This window comes from Pimephales promelas, chromosome 4, assembly GCF_988280905.1.
Source record: "Pimephales promelas chromosome 4, fPimPro1.hap1.1, whole genome shotgun sequence".
Taxonomy (NCBI): Eukaryota; Metazoa; Chordata; class Actinopteri; order Cypriniformes; family Leuciscidae; genus Pimephales; species Pimephales promelas.
In genome coordinates this window covers 44,054,686-44,081,417 of record NC_142772.1, presented here as the reverse complement: position 1 = coordinate 44,081,417, position 26,732 = coordinate 44,054,686, and the positions used below count along the sequence as shown (strand labels likewise).

The 26,732-nt window shown below is 40.5% G+C and overlaps 2 protein-coding genes across 2 annotated transcripts in view; one reads left to right on the top strand and one right to left on the bottom strand.

Moving 5' to 3' along the window:
* The first annotated feature begins 769 nt into the window (after positions 1–769).
* tesca (tescalcin a) lies at positions 770–20,616 on the top strand. Its single transcript, XM_039659077.2, has 8 exons — positions 770–877; positions 3,109–3,178; positions 3,489–3,569; positions 4,635–4,774; positions 5,223–5,284; positions 5,364–5,471; positions 18,219–18,266; positions 18,927–20,616. The coding sequence occupies exons 1-8, from the start codon at positions 817–819 to the stop codon at positions 19,002–19,004; spliced, it is 648 nt and encodes a 215-aa protein (XP_039515011.1). The 5' UTR covers positions 770–816; the 3' UTR covers positions 19,005–20,616.
* Positions 19,602–26,732, bottom strand: part of fbxw8 (F-box and WD repeat domain containing 8) — a 25,566-nt gene continuing 18,435 nt past the window's right edge. The window contains exons 9-11 of the mRNA XM_039659068.2: positions 23,213–23,386; positions 21,233–21,349; positions 19,602–21,149 (exon numbers count right to left, since the gene is read on the bottom strand). Of these exons, the coding sequence (XP_039515002.2) occupies positions 20,996–21,149; positions 21,233–21,349; positions 23,213–23,386 (445 nt within the window). The 3' untranslated portion in view covers positions 19,602–20,995. The remainder of the gene's footprint in view (positions 21,150–21,232; positions 21,350–23,212; positions 23,387–26,732) is intronic.

The following is a 26,732-nucleotide window of genomic DNA, read 5'->3' as shown; positions in this document are numbered from 1 at the left end:
TAATTGAGATTCCATTTTCAAGTTTCTCTCAAGCAAAACGTTTTTGAGGTCACCAAACAAATGTATGCACATTGTGACTCTTTTGTATAGGATTTCTGCATAAGATGCTCTTTAGAATAAATTAGTTTTATTAATTTAGTCAAATTTAGTTGTTTTTTTTTAGTTGAGATAAAAATGTTATGCTGATCATTGTATATTTTCACTAGTAGTCTTAAACTATTGTTTCCCACTGTATATAGCAATATATAGACAGCAATTCACTGTTTTGTCAAGCATAGAACACCTAAAATTGAAAGTCAAAAAAAGACAAACATGTCAGGGCGGTGTCCCGCCTCTTGTATCCAAAGCAGAGTGTGTTTGCATTAAGTCACACAACCTCAAATATTTATAATGCAAATATACAAGCATCTGCCACACACTACTTTCTCCGGCTGCAAAAGATGGATTGGGGAAATATCACAAACACATTAATGTTTTAATGGCAACCAAGAACATCTTCCTGTTCCAAATTGTCATAAAAACAATATCTTCAATTTAATTCTATAAACTGAACTCAATGAATTTAATTCGTTTTATTTATGAATTAATATTTTATATATGAAACGCCAGGATGTCTTTTATGGAGATTATCAAATGAGATGTCTCAAAATAATGTTCGGATCGCAAACCCAGAAAACACCGGACGAGCCATGCTTGTGTGTGTGTATTTGTGTGTCACTGCTGCTTATTTGCATATTTCATGAGAGGGGCGGAGCTTTGCTGTCAAAGTATGAGCGTACATTGCGAAAGTTGTGATTGTCTCTTCCGGACGTTAACATGGGAGCTTCTCAGTCAGGACGAGTGCCTGAGTTCCAAGATCTGGCTGATAAAACTGGCTGTGAGTATCTATTTTCCAGGTGTGCTTAGACCTAGACAGACTCGTACAAAAAAAGTAAAGTACGGTACCTGAAGGGCTGCCGACTTTTGAGTTTGGCTTGGAGTGAGAATGGAATGGGAGTGGGTGGGTGTGGGGGGTCATGGCACAATTTCTGGTAAGCTACGATTATTTTTTATTATTGATTGATACAAACTTCACGATTTCAATTGAATTCTTCTAATTTGACTCAATATTGATTAATTTTGATACATAAAAATATAGGCATTCATTTTTCAAAAATTAAAAAAATAAACGTGTCACTCACCTAATGCTGTAAACATTTCCGCTAGTAGTCTTGTTTAAGGTTAAAAATAGGTTAACTCAAATTAAATGCGTTTTTTTATTATAATAACAACTTTATTTAATGATATAAGTAAAAATATAATAAACATGAAATATGCCTTCAAAATTTAATAACTCTATAACTATTTTCTAGCCAACTAACGTGATTATTGTCATTACATTACTTTCCTGAGGTAAATGCATAGACTGGGTCATGACACAATTCTCCAGCTGTTTTGACCAAATTTCCGTGGTTGAAAAACACTGGCTGATCGATATTATGTATGTATATATCATAAGTACCCTGATCTGTCTTGTCTGTCGGTGTCAGTGTCCTCTTTGCTTCGCGATTTTATTAGTGATATTGCTGGTCTTTATTCTTATATTTGATGACTATATAACAAATATATGCATATTAAAATACTTAGTGCATAGTAATGCAGTGCAATAAAGTAATGAGCTGTCAACACAACAACAGACTAAATCTACTAGACTGAATTTCACTTAAATGCAGAAGTAAAAGGACTTTTGGAGAATCAAATCCCACTCATTGAATAGCTCATTATTGTGGAAAGGTGTTTTCACAACAGTTATTTGCTGTACAGCTGTGTAAATGTGCACTAAAAACTAACCATTAATTCCACAGTGCAAATCTTCCCCAAACAAACAGTGCCTCTCGAAATAGATTTATAATCAACTCAATTGTGATGGAATAAATGTGAAATAGATATTGCTTCCTTTACACAATTTATTACTATTCTTCCGTTTTTCGTTTGTTTTGTTTCTCGTGAGCATTTATGTTAACTAAAGCCTATAATTTACTTCATGTCAGTTCCACCATTACAGAGAAGTGTCTCAGTTAACAGTTAAAATAATAGTCAACCTCGGTGCTTTGTAAAAGGAACTGCAGGGTGTTCATAATAATTCATTAAATCATTTACTAACATTTGCAAATTAAAATCAATAATTACTTTAAAAAAATCTATATATGTCACTTTAAAATAACTTTCATAAAGAAATTGCTAGTAAATTTCACAAATAATTTACAAAGAAATTGTGAAATTTTGAAGTAAAAAAACTGAAGCAGGATTTTCTTGTAAAACCAATAGTCTTTGTTTTAGGTCCCACTTTACAGTAAGTAAACTTACATGAACAAACAATGAACAATATTATTAATAATATTTTTCCTGCCTATATTATATAGCCTAGTGTACAGTTAGCACATACTAGACATCTCAAAGGCATATTGTATGAGCAATAATAATAGTGAGTGTTTTGATTTGGTGTCCGCTGTCATAAGATCAGGGATTGATTCCACATTCCATTTTGGTTGACCAAATATCTATAAATACAATTTGTACTGTGGCATGTAGACAGTGTTGAACATTGAGTCCATCACCTCCCTCCTGTTGTAATAAGAGGCTGGAACCACATTAGAGGTTATTATGGTACAACTGCATTTAATGATACGATTCATTATCAATTCATCTTGCACACATAACGGCTGCATCCGAAATCGCATACTTCACTACTTTGCATGCTTTGTGACAAAAGAAATATGTCCTAATTCAAAGTATCATAAAAGGCAAAAAGGTAGGTATTCTGAAGTGTGCATACGGTGGGTGGACACTTTACTATCCCATGAGACCACAGGAGAGGATTTTTAAATGGAAGTGAACGCAACTGACACTGGTAGGGTCACATGACAATGACAACATGGGGATTGTAGTACATCTGGATTGCATTGATTCTACACACACTCATTATATAAAGAACATATATATAGTTGTGATTCAAAATAAGCACCTACTCAAGAGTATGCGATTTCGGACGCAGCCTATTCTGTTTCTCCATAGACCTGCAAAGTTATTTGAAATCTTCCTGAATTTGCCGTCTTTTTCTCACTTTAGTTTCCATAGAGCAGATGAAAAACCTCCATAACAGATTTATATACCTAACTCAAGATGAAGGCACTTTAAGGTACTGTACAAATGACTTGATGCCACTCATTTAGACTATACTGACTGTAAACAAATACTGTAATAATGGTCATCTATCACACCCTTTATATTAATGCCTGTGTTAGGGCAGAGCCATTGGTCTGCAAATTATGGACGCAGATTTTTTGAGTTACAGTTTAACAACAAGCAAAATCTGTTGTTTTTACCAATTAGATGTTCTCATTTTGATGCAATTTCTGCTTAATATCATATGACACAGTGTGTATTGTGTAATTGTGTCCTTTATAATGAAATGTAGTCTAAAAAGAACTATTTCTTCTCAATTTCAGACGTGAACATCTTGAGAATATAAGCGATTTGGCACTCAACCCAATCCGAAGACAGATCATTGAGGCCTTCTTTGATACAAGGTGTGTACAGAAAAGGAAAGGGGTCCATATCAGAATTAGAATCAGCTAATAATCAATGCTTGATAGTTAGAGAGTCGCCAACCATCTCCATTGACTTTGTTTGTATTGCCTGAAGTTGCCTCCTTGTCATTTTTGACTTATAACAAAAAACAAAACAATGTCTAAAAGCTGCTATGTGACCTGGTGTACAGCGAACAAGCTAAAAAAAAAAAAAAAAAAAAACAGAACTAAGTTTGAATAAGCTGTCGACCCCAAAAAAACTTTTTGTTTAAGGACACAAAGTGGATAGAGGCAATAAGACATGAAGCATCGGCTGGAACGGATGGGTAAATGGTGGGCTCTGACACTCAGTGTGCACTAAAAATACAGTACGTGTGAAGTAAACATTTTCTCACTGGTAAGATAAATATCCAAATGTCAGTTTTAATAGTATATTTAATTTCTGTTAGCTAGGCTATCCCTTTCACGATTATGTTCCCCTCGAGTGGGTGTAGTTCTCAGAGTAATATTACATCTGTCTCAATTGGCTGTATCCACTTTTGTCACCTCAAAGGATAGTTAACTTTAAAATTAATTTTTGATATGTTTTAGCTTACCTCAAGGGCATCCAAGATGTAGGTGTCTTTGTTTCCGCAGTATTTTCAACTTTGACATTTTTAGGTCAAACTGTTGTTGTCTGTCAGTCATATAATGCAGGTCTATGGTCACCACCTCAAAGAGCATGCACAGAGAAGTCCAAATTAAACATGATTTAATGACTCATAAATGTAGGTACACATTGATGGCCTAAGACACGGAAAGAGCGGTTTGTGTGAGAAAACTAAGAGTATTTATTTCGGGGGGGGTTTTACCTCGTGTAATCAGTCAGTTGTTGTATATACTGTATATATATATATATATATATATATATATATATATATATATATACAGTATATAGTATGTATGCAGGTAAAGTTGGACATGCATATATATCCCAACTTTATTTTTTAGTTTATTAAATAAAAAGATTATACAGTTGTAATTCTATATATACTCAGTGGATAATGTCTGTGTGTTGTCATCAAGGAACTTGGGTCAAAAGGAGAAGAGCTGTTTGCAAGAGATCGGTTTTGAGGAATTCGTTACCGTCCTGGCTTTTTTCAAACCACCCAAACCACACCTTGCTGAGGAGGAGAGAAAAACCATAAAGAAGGAGAAACTACGCTGTGAGAATAAAGAAATAAAGACCAGAACCAAATAGATGTTATTTCAAATGCAGTTTTGATCGAAACAAGTTGTTATACAAGTTTAATGGAACTTTAAAGGGGTAGTTCACCCAAAAATGAAAATTCTGTTATCTTTTACTCACCCTTATGTTATTCCAAACCTTTATGAGTTTCTGTCTTATGTTTAAAACAAAAGAAGATATTTTGAAGAATGTTGGTAACCAAACAGTTTACGGAAGCCATTGACTCCCAATAAGAAAGAAACTCGTACAGGTGTGTGAAAACATCTAAACAACTTTTAAGCATCACTATAAATGCTTTTTTTAACATAATTTGAGATACTATTTGAAACAATTTCTCTCAGTATTAATACAGTTTTGCTGATTTACATTTTTAATTTATGCGCACCACACAACTACTTGGTAAAAGCATATTTCCTTCTCTGTAGTTCTGTTCAACATGCATGACACTGACAATGATGGCATCATCACTCTGGATGAATATAGACGTGTAAGAATCATTTGACTTCTACTTTTATGGCTACAAACACAGTAAAACGATTTGATACTAATTATAATTGTGATTGCAGGTGGTAAAGGAGCTGCTGTCGAGCACTGAAACCATAGGAGCAGAAACAGCCAAAGCCATTACAGATGCTGCTATGCTGGAGGTCGCCAGTGAGACAGTGGGTCAGATGGTACGGTGACTTTCCATGATCAGTGCTGCCAACTATTTATTTTCAATGGAGAGTACTTAGTTCGTTTGTTTGGGTCTCGTCTACAATCGACGTCCCCGAACGTATATACAGTCGAAGTTAGTTTATCAGGGTCTTGTCTACAATCGACGTCCCCAAACGTATATACAGTCGAAGTTAGTTTATCAGGGTCTTGTCTACAATCGACGTCCCCGAACGTATATACAGTCGACGTTAGTTTATCAGGGTCTCGTCTACAATCGATCATCCCCGAAAGTCTACAGTCGACGTTAGTTTATCAGGGTCTCGTCTACAATCGACGTCCCCGAACATCTACAGTCGACGTTAGTTTATCAGGGTCTCGTCTACAATCGACGTCCCCAAACGTATATACAGTCGAAGTTAGTTTATCAGGGTCTTGTCTACAATCGACGTCCCCGAACATATATACAGTCGACGTTAGTTTATCAGGGTCTCGTCTACAATCGATCATCCCCGAAAGTCTACAGTCGACGTTAGTTTATCAGGGTCTCGTCTACAATCGACGTCCCCGAAAGTCTACAGTCGACGTTAGTTTATCAGGGTCTCGTCTACAATCGACGTCCCCGAACATCTACAGTCGACGTTAGTTTATCAGGGTCTCATCTACAATCGACGTCCCCGAACATCTACAGTTGACGTTAGTTTATCTGGGTCTCGTCTACAATCGACGTCCCTGAACATCTACAGTCGACGTTAGTTTATCAGGGTCTCGTCTACAATCGACGTCCCTGAACATCTACAGTCGACGTTAGTTTATCAGGGTCTCGTCTACAATCGACGTCCCCGAACATCTACAGTCGACGTTAGTTTATCAGGGTCTCGTCTACAATCGATGTCCCTGAACATCTACAGTCGACGTTAGTTTACCAGGGTCTCGTCTACAATCGACGTCCCCAAACGTATATACAGTCGACGTTAGTTTATCTGGGTCTCGTCTACAATCGACGTCCCCAAACGTCTACAGTCGACGTTAGTTTATCAGGGTCTCATCTACAGTCGACGTTAGTTTATCAGGGTCTCGTCTACAATCGATGTCCCTGAACATCTACAGTCGACATTAGTTTATCTGGATCTCGTCTACAATCGACGTCCCCAAAGGTATATACAGTCGACGTTAGTTTATCTGGGTCTCGTCTACAATCGACGTCCCCAAACGTCTACAGTCGACGTTAGTTTATCTGGGTCTCATCTACAGTCAACGTCACCAAACGTATATACAGTCGAAGTTAGTTTATCTGGGTCTCATCTACAGTCGACGTTAGTTTATCTGGGTCTCATCTACAGTCGACGTCCCCGAACATCTACAGTCGACGTTAGTTTATCTGGGTCTCATCTACAGTCAACGTCACCAAACGTATATACAGTCGAAGTTAGTTTATCTGGGTCTCATCTACAGTCGACGTCCCCGAACATCTACAGTCGACGTTAGTTTATCTGGGTCTCATCTACAGTCGACGTTAGTTTATCTGGGTCTCGTCTACAATCGACGTCCCCAAACGTCTACAGTCGACGTTAGTTTATCTGGGTCTCATCTACAGTCAACGTCACCAAACGTATATACAGTCGAAGTTAGTTTATCTGGGTCTCATCTACAGTCGACGTCCCCGAACATCTACAGTCGACGTTAGTTTATCAGGGTCTCATCTACAGTCAACGTTAGTTTATCTGGGTCTCGTCTACAATCGACGTCCCCGAACATCTACAGTCGACGTTAGTTTATCAGGGTCTCATCTACAGTCAACGTCCCCGAACATCTACAGTCGACGTTAGTTTATCTGGGTCTCGTCTACAATCGACGTCCCCAAACGTCTACAGTCGACGTTAGTTTATCTGGGTCTCATCTACAGTCAACGTTAGTTTATCTGGGTCTCATCTACAGTCAACGTTAGTTTATCAGGGTCTCATCTACAGTCAACGTTAGTTTATCTGGGTCTCGTCTACAATCGACGTCCCCGAACATCTACAGTCAACGTTAGTTTATCTGGGTCTCGTCTACAATCGACGTCCCCGAACATCTACAGTCGACGTTAGTTTATCAGGGTCTCGTCTACAATCGACGTCCCCGAACATCTACAGTCAACGTTAGTTTATCAGGGTCTCGTCTACAATCGACGTCCCCGAACATCTACAGTCAACGTTAGTTTATCAGGGTCTCGTCTACAATCGACGTCCCCGAACATCTACAGTCAACGTTAGTTTATCAGGGTCTCGTCTACAATCGACGTCCCCGAACATCTACAGTCGACGTTAGTTTATCAGGGTCTCATCTACAATCGATGTCCCTGAACATCTACAGTCGACGTCCCCGAACATCTACAGTCAACGTTAGTTTATCTGGGTCTCATCTACAGTCAACGTTAGTTTATCTGGGTCTCATCTACAGTCGACGTTAGTTTATCAGGGTCTCGTCTACAATCGACGTCCCCGAAAGTCTACAGTCGACGTTAGTTTATCAGGGTCTCGTCTACAATCGATGTCCCTGAACATCTACAGTCGACGTTAGTTTACCAGGGTCTCGTCTACAATCGACGTCCCCAAACGTATATACAGTCGACGTTAGTTTATCTGGGTCTCGTCTACAATCGACGTCCCCAAACGTCTACAGTCGACGTTAGTTTATCAGGGTCTCATCTACAGTCGACGTTAGTTTATCAGGGTCTCGTCTACAATCGATGTCCCTGAACATCTACAGTCGACATTAGTTTATCTGGATCTCGTCTACAATCGACGTCCCCAAAGGTATATACAGTCGACGTTAGTTTATCTGGGTCTCGTCTACAATCGACGTCCCCAAACGTCTACAGTCGACGTTAGTTTATCTGGGTCTCATCTACAGTCAACGTCACCAAACGTATATACAGTCGAAGTTAGTTTATCTGGGTCTCATCTACAGTCGACGTTAGTTTATCTGGGTCTCATCTACAGTCGACGTCCCCGAACATCTACAGTCGACGTTAGTTTATCTGGGTCTCATCTACAGTCAACGTCACCAAACGTATATACAGTCGAAGTTAGTTTATCTGGGTCTCATCTACAGTCGACGTCCCCGAACATCTACAGTCGACGTTAGTTTATCTGGGTCTCATCTACAGTCGACGTTAGTTTATCTGGGTCTCGTCTACAATCGACGTCCCCAAACGTCTACAGTCGACGTTAGTTTATCTGGGTCTCATCTACAGTCAACGTCACCAAACGTATATACAGTCGAAGTTAGTTTATCTGGGTCTCATCTACAGTCGACGTCCCCGAACAACTACAGTCGACGTTAGTTTATCAGGGTCTCATCTACAGTCAACGTTAGTTTATCTGGGTCTCGTCTACAATCGACGTCCCCGAACATCTACAGTCGACGTTAGTTTATCAGGGTCTCATCTACAGTCAACGTCCCCGAACATCTACAGTCGACGTTAGTTTATCTGGGTCTCGTCTACAATCGACGTCCCCAAACGTCTACAGTCGACGTTAGTTTATCTGGGTCTCATCTACAGTCAACGTTAGTTTATCTGGGTCTCATCTACAGTCAACGTTAGTTTATCAGGGTCTCATCTACAGTCAACGTTAGTTTATCTGGGTCTCGTCTACAATCGACGTCCCCGAACATCTACAGTCAACGTTAGTTTATCTGGGTCTCGTCTACAATCGACGTCCCCGAACATCTACAGTCGACGTTAGTTTATCAGGGTCTCGTCTACAATCGACGTCCCCGAACATCTACAGTCAACGTTAGTTTATCAGGGTCTCGTCTACAATCGACGTCCCCGAACATCTACAGTCAACGTTAGTTTATCAGGGTCTCGTCTACAATCGACGTCCCCGAACATCTACAGTCAACGTTAGTTTATCAGGGTCTCGTCTACAATCGACGTCCCCGAACATCTACAGTCGACGTTAGTTTATCAGGGTCTCATCTACAATCGATGTCCCTGAACATCTACAGTCGACGTCCCCGAACATCTACAGTCAACGTTAGTTTATCTGGGTCTCATCTACAGTCAACGTTAGTTTATCTGGGTCTCATCTACAGTCGACGTTAGTTTATCAGGGTCTCGTCTACAATCGACGTCCCCGAAAGTCTACAGTCGACGTTAGTTTATCAGGGTCTCGTCTACAATCGACGTCCCCGAACATCTACAGTCGACGTTAGTTTATCAGGGTCTCATCTACAATCGACGTCCCCGAACATCTACAGTTGACGTTAGTTTATCTGGGTCTCGTCTACAATCGACGTCCCTGAACATCTACAGTCGACGTTAGTTTATCAGGGTCTCGTCTACAATCGACGTCCCTGAACATCTACAGTCGACGTTAGTTTATCAGGGTCTCGTCTACAATCGACGTCCCCGAACATCTACAGTCGACGTTAGTTTATCAGGGTCTCGTCTACAATCGATGTCCCTGAACATCTACAGTCGACGTTAGTTTACCAGGGTCTCGTCTACAATCGACGTCCCCAAACGTATATACAGTCGACGTTAGTTTATCTGGGTCTCGTCTACAATCAACGTCCCCAAACGTCTACAGTCGACGTTAGTTTATCAGGGTCTCATCTACAGTCGACGTTAGTTTATCAGGGTCTCGTCTACAATCGATGTCCCTGAACATCTACAGTCGACATTAGTTTATCTGGATCTCGTCTACAATCGACGTCCCCAAAGGTATATACAGTCGACGTTAGTTTATCTGGGTCTCGTCTACAATCGACGTCCCCAAACGTCTACAGTCGACGTTAGTTTATCTGGGTCTCATCTACAGTCAACGTCACCAAACGTATATACAGTCGAAGTTAGTTTATCTGGGTCTCATCTACAGTCGACGTTAGTTTATCTGGGTCTCATCTACAGTCGACGTCCCCGAACATCTACAGTCGACGTTAGTTTATCAGGGTCTCATCTACAGTCGACGTTAGTTTATCAGGGTCTCGTCTACAATCGACGTCCCCGAACATCTACAGTCGACGTTAGTTTATCAGGGTCTCGTCTACAATCGACGTCCCCAAACGTATATACAGTCGAAGTTAGTTTATCAGGGTCTTGTCTACAATCGACGTCCCCGAACGTATATACAGTCGACGTTAGTTTATCAGGGTCTCATCTACAGTCAACGTTAGTTTATCTGGGTCTCGTCTACAATCGACGTCCCCGAACATCTACAGTCGACGTTAGTTTATCAGGGTCTCATCTACAGTCAACGTCCCCGAACATCTACAGTCGACGTTAGTTTATCTGGGTCTCGTCTACAATCGACGTCCCCAAACGTCTACAGTCGACGTTAGTTTATCTGGGTCTCATCTACAGTCAACGTTAGTTTATCTGGGTCTCATCTACAGTCAACGTTAGTTTATCAGGGTCTCATCTACAGTCAACGTTAGTTTATCTGGGTCTCGTCTACAATCGACGTCCCCGAACATCTACAGTCAACGTTAGTTTATCTGGGTCTCGTCTACAATCGACGTCCCCGAACATCTACAGTCGACGTTAGTTTATCAGGGTCTCGTCTACAATCGACGTCCCCGAACATCTACAGTCAACGTTAGTTTATCAGGGTCTCGTCTACAATCGACGTCCCCGAACATCTACAGTCAACGTTAGTTTATCAGGGTCTCGTCTACAATCGACGTCCCCGAACATCTACAGTCAACGTTAGTTTATCAGGGTCTCGTCTACAATCGACGTCCCCGAACATCTACAGTCGACGTTAGTTTATCAGGGTCTCATCTACAATCGATGTCCCTGAACATCTACAGTCGACGTCCCCGAACATCTACAGTCAACGTTAGTTTATCTGGGTCTCATCTACAGTCAACGTTAGTTTATCTGGGTCTCATCTACAGTCGACGTTAGTTTATCAGGGTCTCGTCTACAATCGACGTCCCCGAAAGTCTACAGTCGACGTTAGTTTATCAGGGTCTCGTCTACAATCGACGTCCCCGAACATCTACAGTCGACGTTAGTTTATCAGGGTCTCATCTACAATCGACGTCCCCGAACATCTACAGTTGACGTTAGTTTATCTGGGTCTCGTCTACAATCGACGTCCCTGAACATCTACAGTCGACGTTAGTTTATCAGGGTCTCGTCTACAATCGACGTCCCTGAACATCTACAGTCGACGTTAGTTTATCAGGGTCTCGTCTACAATCGACGTCCCCGAACATCTACAGTCGACGTTAGTTTATCAGGGTCTCGTCTACAATCGATGTCCCTGAACATCTACAGTCGACGTTAGTTTACCAGGGTCTCGTCTACAATCGACGTCCCCAAACGTATATACAGTCGACGTTAGTTTATCTGGGTCTCGTCTACAATCGACGTCCCCAAACGTCTACAGTCGACGTTAGTTTATCAGGGTCTCATCTACAGTCGACGTTAGTTTATCAGGGTCTCGTCTACAATCGATGTCCCTGAACATCTACAGTCGACATTAGTTTATCTGGATCTCGTCTACAATCGACGTCCCCAAAGGTATATACAGTCGACGTTAGTTTATCTGGGTCTCGTCTACAATCGACGTCCCCAAACGTCTACAGTCGACGTTAGTTTATCTGGGTCTCATCTACAGTCAACGTCACCAAACGTATATACAGTCGAAGTTAGTTTATCTGGGTCTCATCTACAGTCGACGTTAGTTTATCTGGGTCTCATCTACAGTCGACGTCCCCGAACATCTACAGTCGACGTTAGTTTATCAGGGTCTCATCTACAGTCGACGTTAGTTTATCAGGGTCTCGTCTACAATCGACGTCCCCGAACATCTACAGTCGACGTTAGTTTATCAGGGTCTCGTCTACAATCGACGTCCCCAAACGTATATACAGTCGAAGTTAGTTTATCAGGGTCTTGTCTACAATCGACGTCCCCGAACGTATATACAGTCGACGTTAGTTTATCAGGGTCCCGTCTACAATCGATCATCCCCGAAAGTCTACAGTCGACGTTAGTTTATCAGGGTCTCGTCTACAATCGACGTCCCCGAAAGTCTACAGTCGACGTTAGTTTATCAGGGTCTCGTCTACAATCGACGTCCCCGAACATCTACAGTCGACGTTAGTTTATCAGGGTCTCATCTACAATCGACGTCCCCGAACATCTACAGTTGACGTTAGTTTATCTGGGTCTCGTCTACAATCGACGTCCCTGAACATCTACAGTCGACGTTAGTTTATCAGGGTCTCGTCTACAATCGACGTCCCTGAACATCTACAGTCGACGTTAGTTTATCAGGGTCTCGTCTACAATCGACGTCCCCGAACATCTACAGTCGACGTTAGTTTATCAGGGTCTCGTCTACAATCGATGTCCCTGAACATCTACAGTCGACGTTAGTTTACCAGGGTCTCGTCTACAATCGACGTCCCCAAACGTATATACAGTCGACGTTAGTTTATCTGGGTCTCGTCTACAATCGACGTCCCCAAACGTCTACAGTCGACGTTAGTTTATCAGGGTCTCATCTACAGTCGACGTCCCCGAACATCTACAGTCAACGTTAGTTTATCAGGGTCTCGTCTACAATCGATGTCCCTGAACATCTACAGTCGACATTAGTTTATCTGGATCTCGTCTACAATCGACGTCCCCAAAGGTATATACAGTCGACGTTAGTTTATCTGGGTCTCGTCTACAATCGACGTCCCCAAACGTCTACAGTCGACGTTAGTTTATCTGGGTCTCATCTACAGTCAACGTCACCAAACGTATATACAGTCGAAGTTAGTTTATCTGGGTCTCATCTACAGTCGACGTTAGTTTATCTGGGTCTCATCTACAGTCGACGTCCCCGAACATCTACAGTCGACGTTAGTTTATCTGGGTCTCATCTACAGTCAACGTCACCAAACGTATATACAGTCGAAGTTAGTTTATCTGGGTCTCATCTACAGTCGACGTCCCCGAACATCTACAGTCGACGTTAGTTTATCTGGGTCTCATCTACAGTCGACGTTAGTTTATCTGGGTCTCGTCTACAATTGACGTCCCCAAACGTCTACAGTCGACGTTAGTTTATCTGGGTCTCATCTACAGTCAACGTCACCAAACGTATATATACAGTCGAAGTTAGTTTATCTGGGTCTCATCTACAGTCGACGTTAGTTTATCTGGGTCTCATCTACAGTCGACGTCCCCGAACATCTACAGTCGACGTTAGTTTATCAGGGTCTCATCTACAGTCAACGTTAGTTTATCTGGGTCTCGTCTACAATCGACATCCCCGAACATCTACAGTCGACGTTAGTTTATCAGGGTCTCATCTACAGTCAACGTCCCCGAACATCTACAGTCGACGTTAGTTTATCTGGGTCTCGTCTACAATCGACGTCCCCAAACGTCTACAGTCGACGTTAGTTTATCTGGGTCTCATCTACAGTCAACGTTAGTTTATCTGGGTCTCATCTACAGTCAACGTTAGTTTATCAGGGTCTCATCTACAGTCAACGTTAGTTTATCTGGGTCTCGTCTACAATCGACGTCCCCGAACATCTACAGTCAACGTTAGTTTATCTGGGTCTCGTCTACAATCGACGTCCCCGAACATCTACAGTCGACGTTAGTTTATCAGGGTCTCGTCTACAATCGACGTCCCCGAACATCTACAGTCAACGTTAGTTTATCAGGGTCTCGTCTACAATCGACGTCCCCGAACATCTACAGTCAACGTTAGTTTATCAGGGTCTCGTCTACAATCGACGTCCCCGAACATCTACAGTCAACGTTAGTTTATCAGGGTCTCGTCTACAATCGACGTCCCCGAACATCTACAGTCGACGTTAGTTTATCAGGGTCTCATCTACAATCGATGTCCCTGAACATCTACAGTCGACGTCCCCGAACATCTACAGTCGACGTCCCCGAACATCTACAGTCAACGTTAGTTTATCTGGGTCTCATCTACAGTCAACGTTAGTTTATCTGGGTCTCATCTACAGTCGACGTTAGTTTATCAGGGTCTCGTCTACAATCGACGTCCCCGAAAGTCTACAGTCGACGTTAGTTTATCAGGGTCTCGTCTACAATCGACGTCCCCGAACATCTACAGTCGACGTTAGTTTATCAGGGTCTCATCTACAATCGACGTCCCCGAACATCTACAGTTGACGTTAGTTTATCTGGGTCTCGTCTACAATCGACGTCCCTGAACATCTACAGTCGACGTTAGTTTATCAGGGTCTCGTCTACAATCGACGTCCCTGAACATCTACAGTCGACGTTAGTTTATCAGGGTCTCGTCTACAATCGACGTCCCCGAACATCTACAGTCGACGTTAGTTTATCAGGGTCTCGTCTACAATCGATGTCCCTGAACATCTACAGTCGACGTTAGTTTACCAGGGTCTCGTCTACAATCGACGTCCCCAAACGTATATACAGTCGACGTTAGTTTATCTGGGTCTCGTCTACAATCGACGTCCCCAAACGTCTACAGTCGACGTTAGTTTATCAGGGTCTCATCTACAGTCGACGTTAGTTTATCAGGGTCTCGTCTACAATCGATGTCCCTGAACATCTACAGTCGACATTAGTTTATCTGGATCTCGTCTACAATCGACGTCCCCAAAGGTATATACAGTCGACGTTAGTTTATCTGGGTCTCGTCTACAATCGACGTCCCCAAACGTCTACAGTCGACGTTAGTTTATCTGGGTCTCATCTACAGTCAACGTCACCAAACGTATATACAGTCGAAGTTAGTTTATCTGGGTCTCATCTACAGTCGACGTTAGTTTATCTGGGTCTCATCTACAGTCGACGTCCCCGAACATCTACAGTCGACGTTAGTTTATCAGGGTCTCATCTACAGTCAACGTTAGTTTATCTGGGTCTCGTCTACAATTGACGTCCCCGAACATCTACAGTCGACGTTAGTTTATCAGGGTCTCATCTACAGTCAACGTCCCAGAACATCTACAGTCGACGTTAGTTTATCTGGGTCTCGTCTACAATCGACGTCCCCAAACGTCTACAGTCGACGTTAGTTTATCTGGGTCTCATCTACAGTCAACGTTAGTTTATCTGGGTCTCATCTACAGTCAACGTTAGTTTATCAGGGTCTCATCTACAGTCAACGTTAGTTTATCTGGGTCTCGTCTACAATCGACGTCCCCGAACATCTACAGTCAACGTTAGTTTATCTGGGTCTCGTCTACAATCGACGTCCCCGAACATCTACAGTCGACGTTAGTTTATCAGGGTCTCGTCTACAATCGACGTCCCCGAACATCTACAGTCAACGTTAGTTTATCAGGGTCTCGTCTACAATCGACGTCCCCGAACATCTACAGTCAACGTTAGTTTATCAGGGTCTCGTCTACAATCGACGTCCCCGAACATCTACAGTCGACGTTAGTTTATCAGGGTCTCATCTACAATCGATGTCCCTGAACATCTACAGTCGACGTCCCCGAACATCTACAGTCGACGTCCCCGAACATCTACAGTCAACGTTAGTTTATCTGGGTCTCATCTACAGTCAACGTTAGTTTATCTGGGTCTCGTCTACAATCGACGTCCCCGAACATCTACAGTCAACGTTAGTTTATCAGGGTCTCATCTACAGTCGACGTCCCCGAACATCTACAGTCGACGTTAGTTTATCAGGGTCTCGTCTACAATCGACGTCCCCGAACATCTACAGTCGACGTTAGTTTATCAGGGTCTCATCTACAATCGATGTCCCTGAACATCTACAGTCGACGTCCCCGAACATCTACAGTCGACGTCCCCGAACATCTACAGTCAACGTTAGTTTATCTGGGTCTCATCTACAGTCAACGTTAGTTTATCTGGGTCTCGTCTACAATCGACGTCCCCGAACATCTACAGTCAACGTTAGTTTATCTGGGTCTCGTCTACAATCGACGTCCCCGAACATCTACAGTCGACGTTAGTTTATCTGGGTCTCATCTACAGTCAACGTTAGTTTATCTGGGTCTCGTCTACAATCGACGTCCCCGAACATCTACAGTCGACGTTAGTTTATCAGGGTCTCATCTACAGTCGACGTCACCAAACGTATATACAGTCGAAGTTAGTTTATCTGGGTCTCATCTACAGTCAACGTTAGTTTATCTGGGTCTCGTCTACAATCGACGTCCCCGAACATCTACAGTCAACGTTAGTTTATCTGGGTCTCGTCTACAATCGACGTCCCCGAACATCTACAGTCGACGTTAGTTTATCAGGGTCTCGTCTACAATCGACGTCCCCGGACATCTACAGTCAACGTTAGTTTATCAGGGTCTCATCTACAGTCGACGTTAGTTTATCTGGGTCTCATCTACAGTCGACGTCCCCGAACATCTACAGTCAACGTTAGTTTATCTGGGTCTCGTCTACAATCGACGTCCCCGAACATCTACAGTCGACGTCCCCGAACATCTACAGTCGACGTTAGTTTATCTGGGTCTCGTCTACAATCGACGTCCCCGAACATCTACAGTCGACGTCCCCGAACATCTACAGTCGACGTTAGTTTATCAGGGTCTCATCTACAGTCGACGTTAGTTTATCTGGGTCTCATCTACAGTCGACGTCCCCGAACATCTACAGTCAACGTTAGTTTATCTGGGTCTCGTCTACAATCGACGTCCCCGAACATCTACAGTCGACGTCCCCGAACATCTACAGTCGACGTTAGTTTATCAGGGTCTCATCTACAGTCGACGTTAGTTTATCTGGGTCTCATCTACAGTCGACGTCCCCGAACATCTACAGTCAACGTTAGTTTATCTGGGTCTCGTCTACAATCGACGTCCCCGAACATCTACAGTCGACGTCCCCGAACATCTACAGTCAACGTTAGTTTATCTGGGTCTCGTCTACAATCGACGTCCCCGGACATCTACAGTCAACGTTAGTTTATCAGGGTCTCATCTACAGTCGACGTTAGTTTATCTGGGTCTCATCTACAGTCGACGTCCCCGAACATCTACAGTCAACGTTAGTTTATCTGGGTCTCGTCTACAATCGACGTCCCCGAACATCTACAGTCGACGTCCCCGAACATCTACAGTCGACGTTAGTTTATCTGGGTCTCATCTACAGTCGACGTTAGTTTATCAGGGTCTCGTCTACAATCAACGTCCCGAATGTCTACAGTCGACGTTAGTTTATCAGGGTTTTATAGACCATTTTGCAAGATGTAAACAACACTGGTCCAGAAGCACTTCCTGTTTCAGTTTTTTAACACTATATAAAAGCTGGGATAAAATACAACCAACAGAACATGTAAAACTGAATCAAAAAGTTAAACAAACATCTTTAAGATGTTTTCTTTACATGTGAAATAAAGAAAACAGTTACAAACTGAAACAGGAAGTGTTTCTGGACCAGTGTTGTTTACATCTAGCAAAATGGTCTAAAGAATAGGAGCATGGCGAAAATGACATGATACATTGCATAATTAAACCCTTCTGTTACTAGGTAGAAGCAAACTCTGTTTTTGTGAATACAAGTTTTGAAACCTAGACATCTGTCTAGTTTAATTTCCCCTATTTGTTATTTATACAAAGGTAAAAAAAAAGTCACAAGTTTTTAACCAGATGGTTTGGAAACATACAACATTCAAAAGCATATGAGTGTTGTTCCTGCAAGAAAAATAAGTGGTAGTTATAATTAATTAAATTGCTTCTCTTAATTGTAAATTCATCTGATTTCCACTGCAATGTCAAATTCTGATGTGATCTTCTAACTGAAACCTTTTTTTTGTTTTTAGGGTCCTGATGAATTTTATGAGGGAATCACCTTTGAACAGTTCATGCAGGTTTGCACTCTATAACATTTTATGGCCTGGGTATACTTCATTTTCTGTGTTCTGCTCCATTGGCCGTGAGCACGGAAAAGCACATTCGGCGAGTGCATAGTACTATCGAGTAAACTCTGTTTTCTAGCACTCGTCACTCATACATGTGCTGTTGTATGCACACTGTCCACATGGACACAAAAATTAGGCTGCACACTGTCTGCGGACACTCCTGATGACAAAAATGACTTCAGGCAGAAGTATACTTTGAAGTTGACAGGAAACAGAAGTTGCGACAGTCATCTCTTTCCTATTGTGATATATATCTGAGTGAAACAACTTAATGAATAAAAAATAAATGTAAGGCGGGACTTTATTTTGTCCATTGGTAAATAATTGGATCGAATTGCTGTATCTCATGTAAGTGACAGGTTGTCCCGCCCCCCGCTCCAGTAAACGTCATCAGAGAAAAGATGGAGAAAATATTTTGATTAAAGATTACGAGGGCATTTTTTTGTTTTTTTGTAAATAGTGCAAACGGATAAATAATTCAAAATAAATACTGCAAAATTCCATAAAAAAAACTAGAATTGTCCACTTTGATTTCATTGAGACCTTAAATATAATAATAAAATTACATGCATGCTATTCATACCTCAACTTTCAACGTCTCTCCAACAGATATTGAAAGACATCGAGATCGAGACCAAGATGAATGTTCACTTTTGGAACTTGGAAACCATGCATTGTGGGAAGTGAGAGTAATTTCCACTTCTGAACGGCACTTTCACTTTATTTTAGATTAAAACATCCGATGTTTGTCCCACGGATTCAACCCTTAGTATTGAGTTTACTTGGGTTTCTTTCTCTGAAATATCTCCAATGATGGCAATATGGTGGAAGTGACCACAACATGCTCTGGGGGATACACTTCAGAGTCCAGACCTCTGGGGCAAAGCAAAAAATACAGTGTGTTTATACATATTTGAAAAATATTTAACAACCCCTTGAGCCCGGTTGTTTTTGTGGCTTCTTATCTCAACTCTAACATGCTCGCAAACATTTTGACTCATACATACTTTCAGATACTCTATGTTGTATGTACACTGTATTTTTAGCAGGGTTATTGTGACTGAAAAACTGAACCTTGATTGCAAATTTCCCTTTTTATTGTTTTGTAATGGAGGAAGTCTTCCTTAACAAACCAGTGCTGAAACACTCCACCACCGTAAGTTAATGAATACACAAATCTTATCATTTACCTAAAAAACAACAGGGAGCGATTGTTTTGTTGCCCTTATGTAATCCATCTGGCTTCCTTCCACCATAGTTATATAATAAATGATACAGGGTGTGTAAAGTTTTTACAGTAACAGCATTTACTGTAGGATTTTATAGTGCAATATTTTTGTACATTATTGTCATTCGAAATCCTCACAACAACATTTTCTTTATACTGAAGATAATAAAATAACCATTGTTTTAAAAGTTGCATTTATTCCTATTGTGCATTTTGTAGATGCATGCTATCTGAAATCATTCATCTATGCAAGTTCATAAAATGCTTCCCATACTATATTTAGAGGTTGTGCGTTCAGTCAAACTCGGTGGTATTTTGGTGCAAATTCATCTTTTACTTGGTTGAACACAGCCAAATTAGTCAAATAACAGCATGACATCCTCGAAAAACAAAACTAGTGAAATAAACCAGATTATATATGGGTTTGTTTGCAATTGTTAAACATGGTTTGCTTGTCGATTATGTACTCTTCTGTTCAAAAGTTTAGTTTATTTTCAACAAAGTACTTTTTTAGTACTTTTATTCAACAAGGACACATTAAACTATGGAGCCCCTAAAGGGACCTTTGCAAAAAAAAAAGACTATCGTGTGCGCACGTGTAACGTGTTGCGTGAGCACGCGATAGTTTCTCATGGACATGCGATACGTTTCTCGTGCGCACGCATTACAATTTCCGGTTTGCGTACAATTTGCGTCACTGTCAAAGGTCCCATTAGGGGCTCCGTATTAAACTGATCCAAAGTGGCAGTAAAGTTATTTAAAATGTTACAAAAAAAATTGTATTTCCAATAAATGCCGTTGTTTTGAACTTTCTATTCATTAATTAATCCAGGAAATATAATGTATTCCAGTTTCCATAAAAATATCAAGCAGCACGACAGTTTTCAACACTAATAATGATTAGAAATCAGCACATTACAATGATTTCCGAGGACCATGCGACACTGAAGACTGAAGTAATGATGCTTTTTAAATATATTACAATATAAAACAAAATATTAAAATACTGTATTTTACTGTACTGAACTTTTACTTTCGATCATATAAATGTTGTCTAGGTGAGCATAAGAGTCTTACAAAATCATACATTTGAAGGACTGTGTAATTGTATGTTGAATTAGAGAGCATTAAAACCACTGGAACTTAATTTTGTATGATTTGTATGTATTTCATTTTCTCAGATGATGATTTAATAGTATTGTATACTAAACTGTGCAAGGACAGAACATGATACAATACATATATAAAAAGACCTAGAATTAAATAATACCAGTCCTCAAACACATCTCAATGTGTCATCTAAACACAAAGTTTTGAAAATTACACAAATTATGATTAAATAAAGAAATAGTTTTAAGGAATATGAGCCTAGATTATCTTAAAAAAGCAAATTCAATGGCATTCTTCCCAGTCCAACTTGCCTCAAAATCACGGCGTATCAGATGCCAATCTAAGGACCACTCAGTATGTCATAAGGCACCGCCAAGCCAATGTTATAGCTGTAGCCCGAGGACTCGATGTAGTTGGACCTACAGATGGGCAGAACGTGGTCCTGTGTAGATGAGTCCATTGAGAAGTCGTAGTGACAGATCAGCCCTCTGTATCTAAAGACGTAATAAAAGTGCAAAATAAATGATGGAAAAACAATAGCAAAGATAACAGAACATAATGTGCTATCTGTGTTTACCTGCGGTGAGCGGTGAGGTCATCGTCTGTGATACAAGCCCCACGAGGGCTCTTCTCATCAGGGATATTGGCCGTCACCAGAGTGCTGCTGTTGAACCGTATGTGGCGAACCGGGTGCCTGTTTACAGACAGAACAATTATGTGGCCGCAATGCAGTTCTGCTTTTGAAAACAATGATGATCTTAACCATATAAAGCCTGAGTCAGTCAGAAAAATCTTTGGTCATACTTTAGATTAGGGTCCAATTCTCACTACTAACTAACTATTAATTAAGACTTGTGCCTCAGTAAATTAGTTAGGTAGTTGTTAAGTTTAGGCATTATAGGATTAAGGGATGTAGAATATGGTCATGCAAAATAAGGCATTAAAGGTGTAGTTCACTTTTTAAAAAAACTTTTGCTGTTTATTAGTACTTATAAAGTACATATTAAAGGAAAAAAAAAAAAAAAAACTTTTGCTGATAATTTACTCACCCCCATGTCATCCAAGATGTCTTTCTTTCTTCAGTCGAAAAGAAATTAAGGTTTTTTGATGAAAACATTCCAGGATTTTTCTCCATATAATGGACTTCATTGGGAACCAAACGGTTCAAGCTCCAAAAGAGAGATTCAGTTCAGCTTTAAAGGGCTTTAAACGACACCAGACGATGAATAAGGGTCTTATCTAGGACCCTTCGAGTCATGACTCGAAAAAAGATTTGCTCGTGTTTGAACAGGAGATTCACAAACCCTCATCACAGAACAGAGCAAGGCGAGCATTTGTGCTTATAAAACTTAAACTTTTTTATATATTTTTTAAATGAGCGATCGTTTCGCTAGATAAGACCCTTATTCATCGTCTGGTGTTGTTTAAAGCCCTTTGAAGCTGCATTGAAACTCTCATTTGCACCTTGAACCATTTGGTTCCCATTGAAGTCCATTATATTGAGAAAATCTTGGAATGTTTTCATCAACAACCTTAATTTCTTTTCGACTGAAAAAATAAAGACATGGGCATCTTGGATGACGTGGGTGAGAAAATTATCAGCAATTTGTTTTTTTAAGTTAACTACTCCTTTAATATGTACTTCATAAGTACTAATAAACAGCCAATATCATAGCAATATGCATGCTAATAAGCAACTAGTTAATAGTGAGGATTGAAAAAACCTAAACTAAAGTGACACCAAATCTTTTTAACAGTTTATCAAACAGTTTATTTTAAAAGAAGTCTGCATATGTATCATATTTGATACATCAGGCTATTATGGCTCATATAGTATGATATAGGAGAAAATGGAGCTCATCGCACATAACAAGGAAAAAAAAAATTTCAGAGGCCCAAACTAAGCAAAAATATGCAATATTGCTGATCATTTTGTGGCCAAAATGTAAGATGAAATTCTCATAGTTTGTAATTAGTAGTTATTAATAGTTATTTATAACAGTACAGCAGAATGTCTACTTGAATAAAATGCATGAAGATATCAGTTGTCAATATGTCCCAATAATCTGTCTTAGCAAGATGATATTTAAATGCTTGCTTTTATGATCAAAGCTCTATAGTTTTTATTGTGGTGGGTAAAACATGTAATGATGATTGAGAGATACGCCTGATTCTCCTAAAAAATTAGGTATGGATAATCAGGCAAACCTAGGTTGCTTCAGTTCTGTAAGTATTTATCTTGAAATATTACTAGCAAAATAAAAGTTATTCTTACGTTTAATTTATACAAAACTGTAAAGATTTCACAGTAAAAAGATACATGAACCACGACCTACTGGTGGACTTTTCTTTACAATAACACGAAAAGTACTTGCCAAAATCAATCATAGATTGTATACCACAGGTTTTTCTGCAACGTTTTTATCATGTTGATCATTTATTTTGCGTATCTGTATGGATAATCAGGCTTTATTGGATTAAATGACTCCTTATAAATTATTATTTCCATTTATGCATTTGGCAGAGGCTTTTATCTGAAGCGTTCAAACATTCTCACCTGTTGTGCATTTCCCAGAGTTTGGCTCCGATCCTCGTCTCCCACACACTGACCAATCCCTCACCGCCTCCGCTCACAACCTTCCAATCATCTGCCTGGACGGTGGTCACGCCCATGTGATGGGCATACAAAGAGACGACGGACGAGCCAGTACGCAAGTCAAACACTCTCACTCTGGAAAAGAGAAACAACCGGATGTCATTACAGCGTCAAATACATTACACTTAATGTGGAAATGAAGCAGTCAGTCAAGTTTACATTATTTAGTAAACTGATTTCCACTTTAAAGGAGTAGTTCACTAAGGTTTTTGATGAAAACATTCCAGGATTCAACGAACAAAATGACTCGAAAAAAGATTCGTTCATATTGATGAACGAGTTCGAACAGGAGAGTCATGAACGCACATCACAGAAGAGAGCAAGGCGAGCATTTGAGCTTATAAAATGTAAACTTTTTTATTTATTTTTGAATTGACCGATCGTTTCGCTAGATAAGACCCTTATTCATCGTCTGGTGTCGTTTAAAGCCCTTTGAAGCTGCACTGAAACTCACATTTGGACCTTGAAACGTTTGGTTCCCATTGAAGTGCATTATATGGAGAAAAATCCTGCAATGTTTTCATCAAAAACCTTAATTTCTTTTAGACCGAAGAAAGAAAGACATGGACATCTTGGATGACATGGGGGCGAGTAAATTATCAGCAAAAGTTTTTTTTAAAAGTGAACTACTCCTTTAAGCTTTGTTGGCTGTTACATGCTGTGCAATTATTTGAATTATTTTTTCCCCACATTTTCCTATTATTGTAATATTTATATACAGGCAATACATTATATATAATATATTAACTATTGTAATAACCTATTTTAGAAAAACCCATCCCTAAACTGAAAAGAAAATGAACTATGGTAAGCATTATGTGTACCACAGTCACAAAATGGTCGGATCTTGGCCAGAATAAACTGCAAAGTGGACCATACTTTAGTCAAAGTCTGACTATGCAAGACTAATGTGTTGGATAAATTGCAATATGACAGCTCTCTCCCTCTAACAGAGCACCACTGTGAGATGACATTAGTAGCTGGTATAAAGAAATTAGTTTTGCAGGCCCAAAGGAGCTCAATTCCATCTGTCCTCTTTAATGGTATCGAAGGTAGCCAAAGAATGACTCCATGTTGTTGCTTTCCAAAAGATAATCGGCAAAATTAAATTTTGCCTGGACCAAAAAAAAAAAAACCATGAGGACAAAAGATATATTAGTCACAATGAATCGTTAATGCATAGCCAAGCAGGATTTAATGCTGTGAGTAATTATGTGGATGTGCCCATCTACTGTCCTGTTTTAATTTCATCGAAGCATTTATTGTTGTATGAGGCTGTAATATATTTACTGGCAGGTTGCAGTGGCCATTAATCTAAAGCTAAAACAAGATCTAGTTTCACAGAGCTGTCAGCAGACAGGCTTCATTCAATTAATCAAGAATATTATTTCTCAGGCACTTCCAACGCCACCAGCCGTGAGCAAAAAGACAACAGGACACACACGGCAATGACAAGCATATGTACACACATAACACACAAGGGCGTCCTCACCATCATTAACTGAACCACATTTATAAGCAGTGAAACAAAATCTCAGGTGTTTATCTTCAACTGTTGTAATATGTAATATAAACTCAACAAGTAATATTTTTTTTGGAAAACTGTCTCCACTGGTAAATAGCTAACACTAAGGCTAACTTGGAAATGAGGCCCGATGTCCAAAATCTTGAACCACCCCTTTAACTAAAGTAGTTAATTAATGTAAACTAATGAAACCTTACTGTAAAGTGAGACCACTTTTGTTGATGCCATCCAACTTAACAACTTTAAACGAATAGTTTAATATTTCAACACTGTGATAATGTCATTCACAATGCTTCATGGGATTGTAGTTCTTTACCTCCTTATAGCCATCAAGTACACAGTCTTGTACCTTTGCCTTTTTGTCCGATTTTCAAATATGTTTTTACTTCAAATAAAAGTGTGTAATGTTTTGATTCACTTTGTAGCTGGTTAGGTTGGTTGATGCTCAGTTCATGGCTTAGAATGCTTTAACTAAAAAAATGTAATAAATCCCTATGGGGAAAATGAATGGGGGAAAAAAAAAATGCAACTGAAAAATGGGTCGACACCATAGACTGTAAAAAAAAAAAATGGACATAGTGTCCGTGACGTCACCCATAGGTTTCTGAAGAGCATTTCTGAAGTCCAAAATGGACGGAACCAACCACCGCCTTCTTGGCAGCGCGTCACTCCCGGATCACCGAAAATGGGCAAAGAGGCGGGATTATTTTCACTCAAGTGGCCACGCCCTTAATTATGCAGAACTTTAAGGCTTAATAAAAATTAAACGTAGCCTGGATGCCAGCCCGAACTCCGCCCACAACATTGTTTAGTCGGGAAGTTCGGTCTGGACTCGATCCATTGAGGAGTAATTATGATCGGTTCAGAAATCATCGGGCCAATCAAATTGCCAGGGCGGGCTTTATACGATGATTGACAGGTGGTCTTCAGTAACGTAATCCTCACGTCATCAAAGTGCGCTTGTCAGAGATGACTGCAGCTGGAGAATTGAGATGTATAGATTCCGCTGTCGCGTCTTTTGTAAAATAAATCGACAGCACATTCATTTTAATAGACAAACCGAGAACTGCAATCAAGGCATTTGTCAATCGGAAAGATATTTTTGGCGTCCTTTCTACATGATTCGGGAAAAGTGTAACTTATCAGCTGGCTCTGACGGTCTTTAAGAAGATGGGACGTAATGAAAAGCCTGTGGTCGTTGTGGTTTCTCCTTTGGTGGCACTCATGGAGAAGTAAGTAAAAGAAGTAACACTCGTTATTTAACTTCTAAAATAAATAAAGTAGGCTACGTTCTGCATTTGAAAACTGCGCTATGCAAAGGAGTTGACTTACTGCGTTGCTCTGATTGGTTGTAGGTCTACCGACTATCCAATTGAGTGCAGAGGTTTTTTTTTTGTCCTGGTCCGGTTACGACACGCCTCATAATCAAAGCCCAATGGAGGAGTTTCAGACTCATATTCTCTCTAGAATATAAGTTTGACGAAGTCAGGCTAATTTAAACGGATGAGTAACATAAAAAAAAAATGACGCCCCTCACATACCCCTTTTCCACCAAAGCATTTTGAGAGCCGGTTCGGAGCCGGTGCCTGCGCGCGAACCAGTTCTTTGTGTTTCGACAGCCAAAGAACCGGTTCTCGGCCAGGAAACCTGGTTCCAAAGCGGCACCAACTCTTTGCTGGACTAGAACCGTTCTTTTACCACGTCATGCTTACGACGGGGGCTGGGGCGGGTTTGTATGAGTTCTAAACATCTTTTCTGACCATAATAAAGGATCGCAAAGCCAGGAGAAACATTTGCGGAAACACGATGGAGTCTGTCTTTGTAATTGTTATGTTTGAAGTTGGCGCAAGCGTTTCAATTTTTGACATTTTTTTTTATTGAAAACATTATAAGCGA

Coding starts and splice junctions, on each gene's coding strand:
- tesca (XM_039659077.2), top strand. CDS start 817: ATGGGAGCTTCTCAGTCAGGACGAGTGCCTGAGTTCCAAGATCTGGCT. Junction 5,285..5,363: donor CTCTGGATGAATATAGACGT/GTAAGAATCATT, acceptor TTGTGATTGCAG/GTGGTAAAGGAGCTGCTGTC. Junction 18,267..18,926: donor CCTTTGAACAGTTCATGCAG/GTTTGCACTCTA, acceptor TCTCTCCAACAG/ATATTGAAAGACATCGAGAT.